The sequence below is a fragment of the Hypomesus transpacificus genome, chromosome 18, assembly GCF_021917145.1.
Source record: "Hypomesus transpacificus isolate Combined female chromosome 18, fHypTra1, whole genome shotgun sequence".
Classification (NCBI taxonomy): Eukaryota; Metazoa; Chordata; class Actinopteri; order Osmeriformes; family Osmeridae; genus Hypomesus; species Hypomesus transpacificus.
In genome coordinates this window covers 10,098,954-10,117,187 of record NC_061077.1, presented here as the reverse complement: position 1 = coordinate 10,117,187, position 18,234 = coordinate 10,098,954, and the positions used below count along the sequence as shown (strand labels likewise).

Below are 18,234 nucleotides of genomic sequence, written 5' to 3'. Positions count from 1 at the left end.
TTGGCCAATTTGTATCATGTCATGCTGTAAATATGGCACACATTTGGCATACAATTACTTATTTTATCATGCATGGAAAAACTGTTGGATTGTTATTTGGATTATCCGGGATGCCATGTTCAGATGCATTGAGCAGACAGCTGGACAGTTGGAATTGCACTGCTTCAAAGGTTTTAATGAGACACCCCCTTGTCTTTGATGTCATGGCTAGATAACAATGTAAAGGAGAAAGGCATTGGGCGTTTCCGTCAAGTTGTATTTGTTTGCTTGGTTTTCTAAGTTTACATTCCTGAAGAGTTTGTTTTTTTGTCCATCTCTTATCTGGTGCCTTGAAAGTAGAAGAGTAAAACCAACACCATGCCAGGCCTGATAAACAAGGGGAGAGGGAATGCTCTTCCTCTCAGTGTCTCCGACATCACTTCCTGTGTCAGGGGGTACACCCTGGCCATGACTGCCTCCTTGACCTACAACAACTTCGAGGACCATTCTATTGAAGGTGAGTTAAATTTATCGTTCTCAAATCTGGCTTGTATTGGTTTATAGATACAATATAGATATATAGGCAGGTAAGTTTTTTTTTTGGGGGGGGGGTTTCCAATAATCCCTATCTAATGTTGTCTATTATCACACAGGACTCTTCATTTACCCTCTGGAAGAATGCAGTACAGTTGTGGGCTTTGAAGCAATGATATCCAGCCAAATCATAACAGTGCAAATCAAAGACAAAGCCAAGATTGATGACTGTTACTTTGATTGCTGCAGTGTAGCAAATGATGCCCTTCAGAGTGCAAGTGGTAAGGCTTGGTGTCATGTTACTTCTAAAGGTTAGTGGAGGGGCTGGACATTGTTAGCAATTGTATTCCTGCTTTGGGTCCAATTATCCACATGCTCACAGAGCCTTGTCCAAAAAGATGATGTTGCTAGGGAGAAACACAAAGCGTAAATGAATGTGCAAGGTGTTGAGGCTCAGCTGGTGTGATGTTCCAGGACACATCTTACTTGATGAGGACCTGGAGAGGACCGTGCTGGTGGTGAACCTGGGGATCATCCCCCCACTGGAGACGGTCAACATTCTGGTGAGCACATCTTCTGAGCTGCCCACGCTGCCCCAGGGGGGCATCCGTGTCACCTCACCGCCAGTGTGTACTCCCCGGGTACAGAGGACCATCAACGAGGAGCAGGGCCTCTCCCCAAACTTCACCAGAACGTGAGTGTCATGGCCAGTGTGGTTCAAAGAACCAACTCATTGTATCCTTTTGATCTTTGATTAAATCCATAATAAACTTGAGTCTGCCTGCCTTCAGACTCATAATCAAAAGTTCAGCAGTATTGGAATTTCCCATCAGTGAGCAAAATCTAATGAACTTGGGTGACAATCAAATTATAAGCTCATGTATTACAAATTTATGCTCATGTAATAATTGACTCATATTATTTTTATTTGGGTCACAGGCGGGACAGACAGAAGTGTCCCCTGGGTTCCCTAGACCAGACTACTGGCTCCACACAACTGTGCATGTCTTCTCTTCTGGAGGAGGAAGCCATCAATTCAATAGACTATGAGTTTAACTTCCAGCTGGAGATAAGGGCCCCTTATCTCCTTGCAGGTCAGAGACATAATACAATATCATAACATTATACAGCTAACATTAGAAACAACAATGGATTGGGTTGTTAAGTATTACTGTTTAACAGTGACATTCATTCTATCACTGTCTATCCATACTTTGGGTGTAAATGGGAACCCATACACACTATATACTATTTGCTAAACACAGGTACTGTTAGAAACGATAATTCACAGTTGCCGCTGCTTGTTTAGAGGCTTTAGAGGTGTCTGTGTGCAGGTGTGGAGAGCTCATCTCATGCCATCCGGGCTGACGCTGACCCCCTGGCCCGCTCGGCCACCAGCGTGGTCATCACCCTGGCAGACAAGTACACCTACGACTGCCCTGTGGAGATCCTCATCTATCCTAGCGGTGGGTACTTCCTTAGTGTTACAACCCTAACCCTGCCAGTCTCAGCATTGTATTGATTTCATTTACTTTGTATCCTGCCCTGAATCCAGGATGGCAGATCCAGAATGAGCCAGGGTTTTGCTGCTCCCTGCTGGATCTTGAGCTTGAGCTCATTTACGACCCTGTAATGGGCAGAGAGCTAATAAGATCAGTGCAGAGGTGAATCATCGCCCCCTCTGTGTGCGAATCTCTTCAGTAATGTATGACTTGTCTAGAAGCGTTGCTGTGTGGGTGGTTACCCAGCCTCCCCCTTCAGCCTCCCTCCATTTTTCATGTTTGTCTTCACCTCCATGGTCCAGTTGTCTCCCGAAGGCAGGATTCAGCTCCTGATTGGTTATCCAGTAGGCTATCAGATGGCTTTGTAAACTGACAGACCTGGGGGCGATGCAATGCAATTCAATTCAGCTCAGTGAGATGCTGTGGTTTCAATCTCATCAAGGCAACTCAGCTCCAGCAGACTGACAGAATATCTGGAGGCATGCTTTGCCCACTTGATCCTTGCTTTCCTTAGTATTTGTTTAAAAAACAACTCTAAAAGGAAGTTTTTGTGTTCAAATGTGACATAAATAGAGGTTAGACACAGCTCTGTTCATAGAGACCTGGTTGTATTTAGTCAACAGTGCATGTGGTTCGAATTGAAATAGCCGAACTCTTTGTCCAGTACCTAACTCTATGTCAGTAAATTATGTCACTAAAGCACATTTAAACTTTCAGTTGACACCTCTGCTTCCCTTTGAGCTAGCAGGATTTTAAGCAGTGAATCCGTTACCGGAGAAAGTTCTGCTCCTGCCATTGTAATCAAAGTGATGGAGGATGAGCCTTACATCTCTGGTCTTCTGTCTGCCTGCCTGTCTGTCTGTCTGTCCGCCTGTCTGTCTGTCTGTCCGCCTGTGCGTCCCACAGAGCCTCATCTCCCTCACGTGCTGATTGAGGATGGAGACATGACCCAGGAAGAGTATGACGAACACCTCAGGGGACGGAATGACTACATCAGGGCCACCAAGAAGGACTCCAGCAACGAAAAGAAGGTCAATTTATTTCTGTTCATATAACAACAGTGGCAAGGGGGGAACAGCTGCATTCTTTAGAGAGGAAAGAGAGGGTAACTCTTGGCACAAAGTATGAATTGAAACTTTTCTGTTGCTTAGCTTATAATCAGAGATTTTTTAAATAGACACCGAAACTTAATTATACTGGGATGGAAGGAAGTCAGGTGGCTGAGCGGTTAGGGAATTGGGTTAGTAATCAAAAAGTTGCTGGTTTGATTCCAGGCCATGACAAATAATGTTGTGTCCTTGAGCAAGGCACTTCACCCTACTTGCCTTGGGGGAATGTCCCTGTCCTTACTGTAAGTCGCTCTGGATAAGAGTGTCTGCTAAATGACTTAATGTAAATGCACTGCTCTAATAAGATTTTATAGACTTGATAGACATAATCATGTACTCTATTCTGTCAAAACAACATAATATTCAAACAAGGTTTCCTCAACCAATTAAATGTCAGAAGATTTTTGTTGTTCCGATTTGGATTGGTTCAGTTAGGTTTAAACCATGAGACCCATTACAGCATGTCAACAAACCTTTTCAAATGGTTGTTCTTGGAAAATAAATTAAGACATTCAGTGGAGATTGTTCAGAATTGTTTGATGGAAGGCAATAATTAGATTCTTAAGTGACCAGTCGACCTCAACAGGAGGAAAAGACAGGGAAAACGAAAGCACTTAGTCCTAAAATGATAAAAAGGTGTTTCTATGGAAACCATTGAATGCTGCAAACCTTGCAGCATTCAGCTCAGAATTTGTACCTAAGCAAACACCATTGAAGTGCCGTTTCTCAGCTCCTTAATGTTTTTTTCATGTATTTCATGATGTATTAGCTAAACAAATATCTGGTCCAGTGTTGTGTTACGAAACTGAACTGTAAATCAATCTCTCATTCTAAGGTGTGTGTGTGTGTGGAGGGGGAGGGGGGGGAGTTTGCGTTCCCCATCGCACTGTCCTGTTGTCATGGTCTTCTCATGTGTAGGTTGATATTATCCACAAACGTCTCCACAAGGACATCCTCCACAACCCTGTGGTCATGCTAAACTTCTGCCCTGACCTCAAGTACATGACCTCTGACCTGAGCATGGTGCATGGAGAGTTCATCTTCCTGATTGACCGCAGTGGGAGTATGAGCGGGGTAAACATCACCCGTGTGAAGGTACTGTGGTAGAACACTTTCATGTTGCTGAAGGCTTTACTTTACAGTAAATTGAGGGGCCACATTTTCTGAAAATGGACACATAATTATTAATCATTATAATCACATAATCACATAATCATTGTCCGTCAAGTAGTACACAAAATGTTTCAAATGGGATGCTAGACTCAAAGGGGAGCAAAGCTTTATATACAATTTGCATAAATTGACGATTTTACAAGACCTATTTGACCGCCATACATGTGAACTTGTAGGATACTCTTACATTTTTGAGGTGGCTGCCATTTGAACGGACTGTTCCATAAAGCTGGTCTGTGATGCTCATCTTACTGCTCAGCGGTGACTCAGACAGACTCAGGCTGAAGACATGCGTCCTCTGTCTGGCCTGAAAGGTCCAGGTCAACCACAACATAATGAAATGACTCCCAGTGTCTTTAAAATGCCCCCTGAAAATATCACACATCAACAGTGTTATACACCGATGCTGACAATATTAATGTCACTAATTTAGTTGGTCACCTCACACACATTTTGTACAAAAAAAAACGTTATTGATTAAATCTTATTGATTGTTTTTCATGTGCATAGGAATTTCAGCTATTAAAAAAATAGAAACTAAAGAAGGGTAAGGAGGTAATATCAAGAATGTGTTGGGGATGGATTAAAAATACAAATTTAATCATGGGTTATTCAGCCTATTTCAAACTGAGTATGTTATTGCAAGATGATCTTCCTAGTGACTGTGTAAAGAGACTGACGACTGCAGACTGCAGCGAAACAACAGCTAATATTGAAAAGGCAAAAGGTGTTTTCTCAAAGGTCATGATAAAGACTTGCAGGTAAACAAGTTTGCTGGTAGCTGCCTGTGGTTCACCAGCTCGCCCCCGTTTTGACCTGGAGATGACAGAGTGGTGTGTCCTCTCCCAGGATGCCATGGTGGTGATTCTGAAGAGCCTTGTGCCTGGCTGCCTCTTCAACATTATTGGCTTTGGCTCCACGTTCAAAAGCCTCTTCGCTACCAGCCAGATCTATGATGAGGTAGGAGGCAGACAGACAGACATCTCTAAATGCATGACGTTAGTTGAAATGTAATGTCTATGCACTTTTGTAAAGCGCCTGCTAAATGCATAAATGTAAATGTAAATGAAAAGTTGTCTGTATTTAGGTCATTTATTTTGAGCATCCAATTGACCGCAACATTGATTCTTCTCCTGCCTTCACCTCTCAGGAAAGCCTGGCCACGGCTTGTGAATACATCAAGAAGATCAGAGCAGACATGGGTGGCACAAACATCCTGGCCCCGTTGAACTGGATCCTGAGACAGCCAATGCACAGGGGACATCCTCGCCTGCTATTCCTGCTTACAGATGGGGCTGTCAGCAACACAGGCAAGGTTATTGAATTGGTGCGGAGCCATGCTCGATATGCCAGGTAAGCACAGTAGCAGCCTACATTTAATCTATGTGTGCGTGATGGGATTTGAAGTGGGTGGGTAGGCAGTGCTAAGACTAAGTAAAGTAAACATCTGTTGCCATGGTAATTTATGGTTTCATATGGGTCCTGCTGGATCAAACATTACAAAACAATTTGTTGAAATGTTATGCCTCTTGGAGACTGGAATATAGACCCTTAATATGATTTGTGTCTGAGGTACTCAGTGATCTTTTTAGAGTCACAGTGTGATTCAGCGCAACAGCAACTGTGTAAGCACAACAATGCCAGCACAATGGAACTGGAGCACATTCTGTCTGATGGGACTCTATTCAAGCTTGTGTTTGTTATGCAAACAACAACGACATAAGCCATTCAAACATGTCATGAAATCTATGGGATTTGAGAAGGCTTACGTGTGCAACCTTGTTATTATACATTAATCCTTTCAAAATTAGAAAGACAGAACAGGCCGGGCCCTCATTTATTAGTATTTCAAATAAAACGTGTGAGGTATATTGTACATTAGTAACCAATGCAAAAAGTTACTGTAGTCTAGCTTGTTTAAATACTATCTCAAGGTTAACATACACACTAAAGCCACCCTGCACCATAGCAATAGTAACATCAGCCAGTAATTGACAGTAAATGCCAGTAACACAAAGACTCAAAACAGTATGAGGGAAATTATTTCATCTCAGTCACTGCATGTGTAATCTAGGACCATGCTCCCTCTCCACAGTCTATCCAATAACTGACTTATAGTCTTCAGTCTTAAATGGATGGATGGTCACAGATGAAAACTGCATTAGGTTATAGCCTATGAGCCTATAGCCCATCCACCCACCCATCCATCCATCTATCCTGAATGATCATGTTACACTTCCTGTCAGGAGACACAGAATTGAAAAATCTCTCTGTTCCAGAGTTTCCCCGTCAAACGTGGCCATGCCAAAGGTCGCCTTCTCCCTTTTAATCTCCTCTGTTTGCCCTTATCAAATGTGCAGAGGGACTCGTATTGATGGATCATATGGTGTGGAGATTTCCATTTCTTTTGTGAGAAGTGTAATTGACAGATCAAATGAGGTGACTCATAAGGGCCATGATGGATTAGTATTCTACCTCCCTTGAGGAGCTCTGAGGGTTATGGTCTGAGCTCCAGGCACGTCTTAGTTATCTGAGCTCTCAAGGTTGAAAGATGATTTCCTGTTTGGCTTCCTCTGTGCTTTCTGCTGCTATGCACAACAAATTGCATTACTGATGAAAGTGATACCGTGTCAGTGCTGTGCGCAACAGACCATCTAAGGAGGAAGTATGTCTTGTAGATGAGAAGTCTCTCTTTCTCTCCTCTTATTAGGCTCAGATATCTATAGATCTGTCTATCCCCTTCCTGAGACACTGAGGCTGTGTTGTGTTGAATGCCTTGGCAGGTGCTATACATTCGGCATCGGTCAGAGTGCCTGCAGGAGACTCGTGCTAGGACTAGCCACCGTTTCCAAAGGAACGGCAGAATTCTTGGCAGAGGGAGAGAGACTGCAGCCCAAGGTACTCATTTGCGTTGACATATTTATCCCCCTGTGTGACAACCAGTTATTCTGAATGTCATTGGAACACCATTATGCAGATTATGCAAATTACCGAGAGCTTGCTACCTGTACAAATTATCAATTTATGTTGGGAAGTAAAACACTCATTAAAAACAGTCTAGTAGGCAGTATGTCCACTTTATAAATCTTGGCAGCATTACCCTTAATCTACTCGGATGCCAGCTTGGTGAGGCTGAGCGTGTAGTGGTAAAACTCCCTGCTTTGCTGTCACATATGCCTCCCCTCAGCAGTGGAGAGGAACTGGCTCAGAGCCTCCAGCTCCCACCTTCTCAGCTATTCTCCCTCTGTTTGTTTCCTTCTTTTTCATCACTCCGTCAATAGAAGACAAACATGATTAACAGTGGGCCGCCCTTTCCCGTTTAGAAAGAAAGAAGCGCTAGGTTAGACTGCCAGTCCAAACGATTTGATAGATTTAACATTGTGATGGAAATCCAGTTGTGAGAGTCAATGAATTGTGTACAAGTTTGAGATATCTAGTTACAATCAAGCCTCACTATTGTACACATCCAGTATAGTTACAATTAAGCCTGACTATTGTACACGTCCAGTCTGCACCTGAAACAGTCTTTGTCTCAACCGTTTCTGTCTTTGTTCTCTCAGATGATCAAGTCCCTGAAGAGGACCATGTCTCCTGTGCTCAGTGACATCACCATCGAGTGGCTTTTCCCAGAGACCAAAGAGGTGTTGCTCTCCCCAGTCAGCAGCAGCTTCCTGTTTCCTGGGGATCATCTGATTGGCTATAGCGTGGTCTGTGACACCACTCGCTACCACTCCAATCCCAAGTCTGTAAGTACACCTGAACTAGATGAGACTATGTCCACGCCTCATAGTCTTTCTGTTATATCTAGTCTGACTCACAAATAAAATATATTCATATCTGCTCCTCTTGAGGCTTCCTTTTCATAAAGGGCAGGGAAAGAGAGTTAGTGTTATCTTTATTTTGAAAAGCTATTAAAATATTTTTTGAGGAAAATGTGTTTGGGCATGCTTGAATTTGCCTACTGCCTGTCCAGTCTTGTGAAATTTGAATGCCTCCTAAAGTGTTTTCAGAGGGTTTTTCAAATGCAATCTCAACAGGATAAGAGGAGGCGGTACAGTATGATGAGTTCCAATGAGTCAGCCAGCTCTGTGTTCTACCACTCTCAAGAGGAGGACCCCTGGAGGCCTGGGGCTGATCGTTTGGGGCCACAGAGAGACCCACAATCAGGACCCCTGTATGACACCTACCAGGACTCTGTGTCTGAAAGCAGCCCAGTCACCACAGAACCAGACCCCCTTGGTAAGAACTGAGAACAAGCAGGAACAGCCTTGTTGACATTATCATCCCAGCAAACACATTGTCAGCTGTTTACAATGAATTTAGATCATGTTACTAATGTTAATACAGTAATGAATAGAGTGTACTATATTTATGCACAACAGTAGGGATAGACATTAAAACATCACCTAGGAGACGGGCCTACAGCACCAACCAGATTGTGGACTACAACCCTGGGAAGAAGGTCTACACCCCCAGTGACCCCAGCTCTGTGGTGGGGAAGAACCCTCTGAGGAGGGCTAAAATCCAAGAGCTGATTGGCCAGACCAGCCCAGACTACAGCGCCCAATGGAAGAACGACTATCAGGTGAATAGTTTTAGAACCGAATAAATAGTAAATTTTTTACACATTCTTGCACAGGACTCAATACGACTTATAGTAATACTCAATATATCCAGTCCCCAAATGGCAGCCTAAAGGAGCATGTTTATGAAAACCAAGAAACGATTTGAAAACACAAACGAATCATCAAGACTGCATGAAATAGTGGATTTTATGGGAAAATCTGTGTATAAAAGGGTTATACCAGATTTATGGTTTCAGCTATGCACGCCCACATACACAATAAGCCCAAAACTCTTTTGGTTATACAGGCGGGAGAATGTTGTCATTCCATCAAAAGACCATATCAGTGCTCAGATTGCAATGGCACAGGAGAAATAATAGAGTGAGAAAAAGCCATCTGACCCTCGTCTGGCTTGGAGAGTAATCAAGAATACAAAAGTGAGATGTGCTCTCAGCAGTAATGAGGGCCATAATCATTTCATGAATGACAAAGGAGATTGAATGTTACGCAGAGAGCAGCAGTGTAATCAGGCAAGGCTCACCTGCCCTTGTAGGACTGATGATACACTCTCTGTTTGACATTGATCTGATTGTACTGTACAAGCCAAACCACCAGACTAATGGAGGGACTCAACACTATGGCCTTTTAAAGGGAGTAAAGCAGATACAATACAATGTGAAACACTGTCTTAATGCACATTTATGACATGTGAACGATTCTTTCATATCAGTGGATATGATATCTGGATAGTGTTTCAGCTTGAGTGAGCTGTAACAAGGAATTGGGTCTATAATTACAGTGCATAACCTTAATGGCTTTGGTTTGCACTTGAGCGAGCAACTTGTCTCAATAATCCCACTTGTAAATATAGCTGCAAGCAGCAATGTGGTGGCCAAGCAGGTCAGATGACCCAGAAGAAACTTTCGACATCTAGTGACTGCGGTTTACCTGGCTTTCTTTGCAGTGGCTTATAGTCTCGCTAAACAGAGAATCAGAGACATGACAAGCTTGTCAGCTTTGGCTGGATTTGAACCTCTGACGTTGCCAGGACACCAATTTATCCTAGTGAGCTATTCTCAGTGCTGGAAATCAGCTTTCAGTGACTGCGTAAAAATACAAAGAATTTTTCCTGTGGCAAGCGGTTGTCAGATTTGTCCCAAGTTTAAACAGCTGTAATTCAGTCCTATTTTGATATGTCAATGTGATTGTGGTCTGAAGATAATCTGTGTAAAAGTTGGTGAATATTTTATACATTTTGAGTAGGACAAAAACGTTTTATTAATTAATGAAAATGGCGGCATCAATTTGGCTGGTATCACAAGTTAACATGTGTCAGACATGGGATCCCCCCCCTAGAGGTTAGAGGACACATATCTGTAAAGCACAATAAATCTGACTCTTCTTGAGTATAGATCTCCTGAGATTGAAACATTATCATTACCATTATGATTATACTGTTAGACAGCTACTGTGGCATACCTGGCTTCACTAAACAGATAAACAAGTATCATGACATGCGTGATGACTTTGGCTGGATTCGAACCTATGACCTTACACTTCAGAGGAACCCGTCTTATCCCAGTGAGCTATTCTCAGTGCAAGGAATTACTGTGTTCAGTTACTATGTAAAAAAAAGTAAGCCGTTTTTCCTGTGGGAAGCGTTGTCAGATTTGAACCAAGTATAAAAAGTTGTAATTCAGTCATATTTTGACAAATCGAGGTGATTGTAGTCTGAAAATGATTTGATTACATGTCCATGAAAATAGTAGCAACGGCAAACAAGGAGTTCAAAAAAGTATGTTTTTATGAAAATTCCAAATGGCCGACGCCCAAAATGGTGGACACGGGACAATGTGATATATTTCGACTTGGTATGCCACGTAGAATCAGAAGAGACCAATCTTGTGATTTATGACAAATCTGTTCAGAAGTTATGATGCAAGAAATCCGATGCACTGGCTAGATGTAGATTCACTATATCTACAAAGCACAATAAATCGGATTCTTCATGAGAATAAATCCCCTGAGAATGAAACATTATCGTGGCCATTATGATTATACTGCTCGACAGCTACTGTCACATACCTGGCTTCACTAAACAGTAAACCAGTATCATGACATGCCTGAGACTTTGCCTGGATTCGAACCTACGACCTTGCACTTCAACGGAGCCAGTCTATCCCAGTGAGCCATTATCAGCACTGGGAATTGCTGTGTACAGTTACTGAATACAAAAAGGAAGCCGTTTCTCCTGTGGCACGCATGGTCAGATTTGGCCCGAGTTTAAACAGCTGTAATTCAGTCATATTTTTACATGGCAAGGTGATTGTGGTCTGAAGATAATCTGTGCCAAATCTGGTGAATATTGGATACATTGTGTAGGAGTAAGGAAAAAAGTTTTATTCATTCATTCAAAATGGCGACCTCATCAATTCGTCTGGTATCACGCGTTAACATGCATCAGACGCGGGATCTCCTAAGATATCACGAGACATAGGAATTGCTTAAATACGCCAAACAAATAAACAGTTATTGGTCAAAACACAATCCTACCTATTGTAATGCCCCCTAGAGGTCAAATGACACTACCTGTCTCAAACCTCTTAATAAGAGGGCCTTGAGTCCATACACCAAGTTTGGAGTCGATGCATCAAAGCTTGGCTAAGATATTACCTCACTTCCTTTTTCCGGATCAGTTGCTCAATTTGATTGGCTGTAACTAACAAACGGTTGCAGAAATCAAAACACCATGTGATGTCTTTTGTCTGAAAATGTTTGCCTATTGCAGCGCCACCTAGAGGTGAAATGGCATGACCTATTTTGGACTTCTTTAGAACAGGGTCCCTCGTCCCTATACCAAATTTGTTGTCAATGCAGTAAAGAGGTGCTGAGATATGACCTCACTTCTTTTATGGTGGCTTGGTTGACAATTTTGATTGGCTGATGACTTTGATTGGCTGTTCCAGTCGAGTGTAGAAAGTCTAAAAAACATGTGATTTCTTTTGTGTGGCTTGGTCTGAAGATGATCTGTGCCAAATTTGGTGAAGATTGGACAAACCTTATAGGAGAGGTAGCGAAACAACGTTATCAATCAGTCGGCCACATCAATTCAGCCACATCAATTTGATGTGGCTGTATATAACAAACGGTTGCGAAAATCAAAGCTCCAGGGGATAATTTTTGTGAGGCTTGGTCTGAAGATCATCTGTGGCAATTTTGAAGAAGATTCGACAAGAATTGTAGGAGGAGTAGCAAAAAAACGCTTTTCCTTTACATTCAAAATGGCGGAGAATCTATAGAACTGGGTATGATGTCATAGAGTGCGTTGAACTCGTCTTGATCCAGGGAATCCAACGATACCTCATTTTGGACAATGGGGCATATGGTTCAAAAGTAACATGTGTAAACACACCTTCAACTTTGACCCATTGGTGGCGCTAGATGGTTGGAATGGGAGACATGAAACTTGGTGAAATTGATGAGGGGACTGGTCCCAAATAGTGTGCCAAAATTCACAACTTCTGACCAATTGGTTCTAGGGGCTGCCATAGACTCCCATGGCAGAAGAAGATGTGTAATAATAATAATAATAATAATAAGAAGAAGAAGAATACGTAGAAACACTTAAGGTGGCTTCGCCGCTTCGCGGCTTGGCCACCAATTAGTGACTATATTCACCGTGGGCAAGAGTAAGCAGATGACTGTATGTTTTTCATATTTGACTATAGTAATCCCGTTCCTTCTACGTATCGTTGTCCGATCCCTTGCAGCCACAGCTGGCGAGCCTGTGTGCCACAGGCTCCAGGGGGCGCTCTGCTAGCTGCCACAGGCCCTCCGCCCAGCAGGAAGGCCCCTCCCAGGAGGAAGACCCAGAGGTGTGCCAGCCCTGCAGCATGAGCAGCCAGCAGGCAGCAGGTCGGAGCCAGCGTGGGGCCGGGGAGGACAGCTCCAGGTCCTCCACCGACAGCCCCTCTGTCGGCAGCACAGGAGATGCAGGTGTGTGCGGAAACAAGGCTAGGAGTTCTTCCCCAATCGGTAGACCTCATGACTCAGTCACTGCTAGGACAAATAACTATTGAAAGGAAATTATACTTTTTAAAGCCCAGACACTTTTGTAAAGTGCACTTGTTAATCAGAAATAAGAACACGTATTCAAAGCATGACACATCCTTAAACACGTTTAAACACCTTAATTACACGGTACTCACTCAGCTGAATGACACCCAAGCACAGTCTAACTATTGCCTCTGGTTGTGATACCAGAGGGCTACTCCCACCAGATGTGTGAAGTGGAAACCCCCCAGGACCCCAGTGCCCCTGACCTCCACTTCACCAGTCAGGGGAATGGCGACTGCAAGGCCATTGTGTCTGGTCTGCTGGGTGGGAAACCGGTGAAGTGGGAAGTGGTGTTTGACATTGAGCCCTACCTGAAAGGCCGGGAGCGAGAGGAGAAGGTTCACGAGGAGCTGTGGAACGAAACCTTCCACCACCTGGCCGGATGCTCCATCATCCAGGACTTTGAGCGCATGGCAGACAGAGAGTGTGAGATTGAACACGGTGAGCTGCGGGCACTCGTGTGACCCCTTTCAAACCGACGTGTTCTCTGACCGTCTCTTGCCCTTTGTTCATGGAAATGTAGCGTTGTGCTCCTTGACTTTATGAAGTGTGTGTGATCTTGTTCTTATTACACAGGATCAAGCAGGAGGTACCAGCTGTACGCTATTCACACCAGCAAGGCCTGCAATATACTGAGCAAATATACTGCTTTCATTCCAATTGATCTAGACACCAATGAGTACTTGCAGACATCTATCGAATATGTAAACCCTGGTGAGGCATACTTATTATCTCTCATTGACAATGTCGTCTTGAATCTTCCTTTGGGATAAGTGAATCAACATGAATTGAATTCAATTGTATTGATTTGAATTTAAATGAATTTACATGATTTGAATTGAAAGGAATTGAAAAAGGGTAGATGATGAATAGTTCAGTACTACTGCTTGATACATGTGACCTCCTAACCCTCCTGGCTGTTTCAGGAGAGGGTCTCAAGAGAGGCTCTCACTCCAACTCCCGATCAGGGAGCAGGAAGAACCGGGGTTACTCCATTGGGCTGGGCCGCTCGCAGTCTGGCGCCATGTCAGAGGAGACAGACGAAGCGTTGCTACCCAACAGTGAGAGCTCAGCCCCCTGCCCCCCGACACAGCACCACGTCCTGTGACTTCCTCCAGAACAACTTCATATTGACCGTCCTCTGGTGCTACTGTGTTTTCAGATGCTGAGGATGGTGTCTCTCCATGCAGCACCCCCTCATCTTCTGGCTGGGAGAGGTACAGCTTCACCGAAGGTCGGTTTCAGACAGCACCTCATAATAACCCTGTGTTGTTCTGTCTGTCATTCTTCTAAGGTTGGGTGTCCTCTTGCTAGAAACCGCAATTATATGAGCCAAGACTTATTGAAAGTTGTACTCTGTTATCTGTGGGAAGATCAATACGATGTGTGGTCTGCAGTGATATTGTCTGATCAAACCCACGCATGCAGGCCCACACGCACACATGCACAGACACACACACACACACACACACACTGAAAACTGCCTTGCAGAGACAGGGACAGCTGTCAGATTATGTTTGTCCTTTGCAGTCACTAGGATTCAGTGGGAGTCTTTTATCTGTGTGCTGGTGTCATGTTGAGGCAAGCTCAATGGAAAGCTAACTCACCACACCTGTCTCCACCTCTCTCAGCCACTCAAAGGAGCCCATCGGTGACCTCCGACCAATCACAGAAATCCGTGGAGAGTCTCTTTTCTGCCAGGTGGGTTGCTGTAGTTGGGTCACAAGGGTGTCTAATGTGACAGCTGTAATGCTACAACTCTCTGGGCAGAATGTTGGCAAACAAGCAGATGACCCTGGACAGTAATACTTCACAGCTGTTGTGTTATTGTTGCCACTATAATCCCCACCACTCATAAAAACAGTCACTGTTTTAATGACTACTTTAGCTGCCTCTCCTATATCCTTTCTCAATTAAGATGAGGTCAGTGACTGTACTTTTCTGTTTTTCATTCCAACTGATACAGAAGATGTTTCGTACTGAAAGTAGCTGCAGGTTAACAGCACAACTAGATTGCTTCCATTAGTTTCCATTTCTTCCCTTCACCTCTGGGTCCTTAGCTTGATCTTCTTGACCTGCTTTTGTCTGGCCTTCTTCATTCCAGCTGGAGTAAAATAAACATGTTCTACTCTTGTGGAAAAGGAAGATCACATGAATGTGGACCCATCCACTTGAGGTCTCCCATTCCTATGTTACAGTTGCCATTGAGGAAAAAGCTGATAATATGGTTTCTTATTATGTTTCTCAGTGTGTCAGTGAAGATGAACAAGAAATCACTTGAATAGCTGGATAAGCTTGTCTCTATCCAAGGATTGAGACAAGGCTGTGGCCTGACTGAGACTGAATAGCTTCTACTTTTCTTTGACCGTAGAAAATAGCAATTATTTCATTCCATAAGGTCAATCTGTGTGTGTGAGACTATGTTTAACTCCCATCCCCGAATGTCAGATTGACTCTCAGCAGGACACGACTGCTTACCCGGGCAGCCAAGGGCTTCATGTGTCGAACACACAGCAAGACCAATGACTCAGTGGGAGAGAGTGACAACGAGAACAAAGACTACGTTCCTCTGGTGGGTACCGCTTCTGAAGAGCTCCTGCAGTCTTACACAAGTAATGAGGCAGATAGAAATGCTCTCTCTCTCTCTCTCTCTCTCTCTCTCTCTCTCTCTCTCTCTCTCTCTCTCTCTCTCTCTCTCTCTCTCTCTCTCTCTCTCTCTCTCTCTCTCTCTCTCTCTCTCTCTCTCTCTCTCTCTCTCCAACTCTCCAACTCTCTCTCTCTGTCTGTCATCTAGGTGTCCTTGCAGCTTGCATGTGGGGCATTTGCCCTTGACAGCGTCTTGTGTGAGACCATTAACGTGCCCATGGACAAGCTCAAGTGGACGTCCCCCTTCACCAGTCACAGAGTGAGCCTGGGCCACATGTCCCACTCTGGAAGCCGTCGTCCAGACGGTGTCGAGAACACTCGCAGGTCCACCTCTCCATGTGAGCCAGAGGCAGCCAGCCTCCCCCAGCAACACCAGCAGCTGGGGGACCTAGGGGTCAGCACCCCCAGTCCCTCTCACCTCCACCTGGCTAGCAGTCCCAGGAGGGAGGGGGGGCCCTCTTTTCTGGCCAGCCCCGCCACCTCCGCTGAACCCCTCCTCTCCCCTCACTCCCTCACAGACAGCGGGCTGGGTTCTGAATCCGAGAACCAGGAGACGTCCCCAGCAGTGCCCCCTGGTGGCACACAGAGGAGGCTGCTGGACCAGGAGAGCATGGTGTGGGCTACAGCTGTGGCCCTGGCCTGGCTGGAGCACAGCTCGGCTAGTTACTTCATAGAATGGGAGCTGACTGCAGCCAAGGCCAGCATGTGGCTCAGTGCCCAGAGCATCCCAGAGGGCCGGGACTTAGCCTCCGTCAAGGCTGCCGCCAACCAGCTCTTTATAATACTCAGACACTGGGACGAGAACCTGCAGCTCAACATGCTCTGCTACAACCCCAACAGTGTCTGATGGGAAGAGAAGCTGTAAAGGACACTTATTATCAACTATACTATGCTACTACTGACTACTGTTCCGTCGTTTGCCTTTTGGAGTCTTTGGAGTATGTTGTCGGTGCAGTTGTGAGAATTGCGTGACTAGGCTTTATTCTGTTGTGTGTGATAACTTGTAAACATATCATAAGCTTCTCCGAGGCAAAGGTTATTTACAGAGATGGTGCCAGATGATTGGCTAAAGAGCAGGAGAAGATGAAATTCAGGACAGAGAAAATCAATTGTGTTAGAGACAGTGCAGTGCCCTGAAAAGTTAATATTGTTATATCTGAGAAAAGTAAAAAGTTTAAAGTATAAAGTTATATCTGAGAAAGAAAAAACATGTTTTCATCATATTGATGTCAGAGAGAATCTGTCAAAACTATTTAAAGACAGTTGTGTTCATCTATCTGTATTGTATATATAGTGCTGCAGTCATCTCCAGGGTCATATAAAATATAGAGATGTTGACACGTTCATGTTTGATCAGAGGGTTCACTGCGAGACCACCCCTTGCATTTTGTACTCATCAGCCAAAAGTGCCTAACAATGGTTCAATTTCAACTCTAAGTTTGAGAATACTTTCAGTAAATGGATACATGAAAATTATGTTTCTTTCTTGTATTTTACATCTGTAAAAATATGTGATATTTGATCATGTTTTCATTGCAATGCCTATAATCATGCAGCCCCTGTATTAAGTCATGTCTGTGGCTTTGTTGACTTTATATATTGTCTTGAATATTGCTAATTGAATGGAAGAGAAGTTTCCCTGTTATCTCCTTCCCTGTCATATCTATTTTGAGTGTGTTTCAGTATTCCTTACTTGCTTTGTACTTCTAAGTGTTGTTGTTTTACTCAGGTATTATTTTACTCAGGCTGGATTTCAGCCATCCTCCTGCATGGAGTAGCATGTTTATGTTTAAAGTATTAAACCTGTGTTCCCGCATTTGGAACGTACTGTATTTTGCAGCAATGGTCTGTCTAAAAAGAGAGGTGTCATACTTGAGATGTTACCAACAAGCTTTTCGTGAATGTGGCAACTGGCTTTTATTGTGACACACATTCACTCACTCACATTGTGAGTTGTGTTTCCACATTTTGAGATAAATTATATCTCTCAAGTTGCTGTGTAAAAGATTGTTTGACTGTTTGAGGGTTTAAAAGCCCCTAGTGTCAGTTTATATGTCAATGCTATGACCTGCATGTAATAAAAACAACTTTCCAGTACAGATTCACAGTTTGTTTTGTGATAAAGCTCTTTATTGTTTTATTCTCTACAATAAGAATGGATGATCCGTTCTAAAGCAATACTTTTTGCAACCAGTAGATGTTGCACCACACTTTGAAAGTATTTCAATGAGGAGAGTACTAAACCATCAGTTCCAAACAGGATGGAATATCTCTGGCTGCCAGACAACTACAAAGTCAATGTTTTGTATGTGTGTGTTTAAAAAAAAGAAGCTGATTCTGTGGATGGAGCATAAAGAGAATTTTCTAAATATCTCCCAGCATCATTACTTTACTGAAAGAGTGTTGTTGTGATGCTAGGATGACGTAATCTGGGGTAAGTCAGAGTCGACTCGTTCTGCACCTTTACAAGAAGCAGAGCAACGGGTCATTGAATTTCAAAACATAATTAGGATAACAAGGCTGTGGTAATGCATCCACCATGATCACCATGACTCATATACTGCACCAGAGTAAAATAGAGAGAGATAGACAGAGATGTAAAAAAGAATC

General features: G+C 43.6%; 1 protein-coding gene across 1 annotated transcript; it reads left to right on the top strand.

Moving 5' to 3' along the window:
- Positions 1-357: 357 nt before the first annotated feature.
- vwa5b1 (von Willebrand factor A domain containing 5B1) lies at positions 358-17,713 on the top strand. Its single transcript, XM_047039375.1, has 21 exons — positions 358-496; positions 633-794; positions 988-1,207; positions 1,453-1,607; positions 1,848-1,979; positions 2,922-3,046; positions 4,043-4,219; positions 5,147-5,257; positions 5,448-5,650; positions 7,081-7,195; positions 7,858-8,043; positions 8,335-8,536; positions 8,680-8,882; positions 12,633-12,858; positions 13,126-13,419; positions 13,555-13,692; positions 13,905-14,039; positions 14,141-14,212; positions 14,610-14,679; positions 15,427-15,550; positions 15,773-17,713. Exons 1-21 carry the CDS (start codon positions 358-360, stop codon positions 16,469-16,471), a joined length of 3,888 nt encoding a protein of 1,295 aa, XP_046895331.1. The 3' UTR covers positions 16,472-17,713.
- Positions 17,714-18,234: the final 521 nt, after the last annotated feature.

Excerpts from the sequence above, each read along its gene's own strand:
- vwa5b1 (XM_047039375.1), top strand. The coding sequence starts at position 358 with ATGCCAGGCCTGATAAACAAGGGGAGAGGGAATGCTCTTCCTCTCAGT. Across the intron at positions 497-632 it reads CGAGGACCATTCTATTGAAG|GACTCTTCATTTACCCTCTG; the intron begins GTGAGTTAAATT and ends ATTATCACACAG. Across the intron at positions 5,258-5,447 it reads CCAGCCAGATCTATGATGAG|GAAAGCCTGGCCACGGCTTG; the intron begins GTAGGAGGCAGA and ends TTCACCTCTCAG.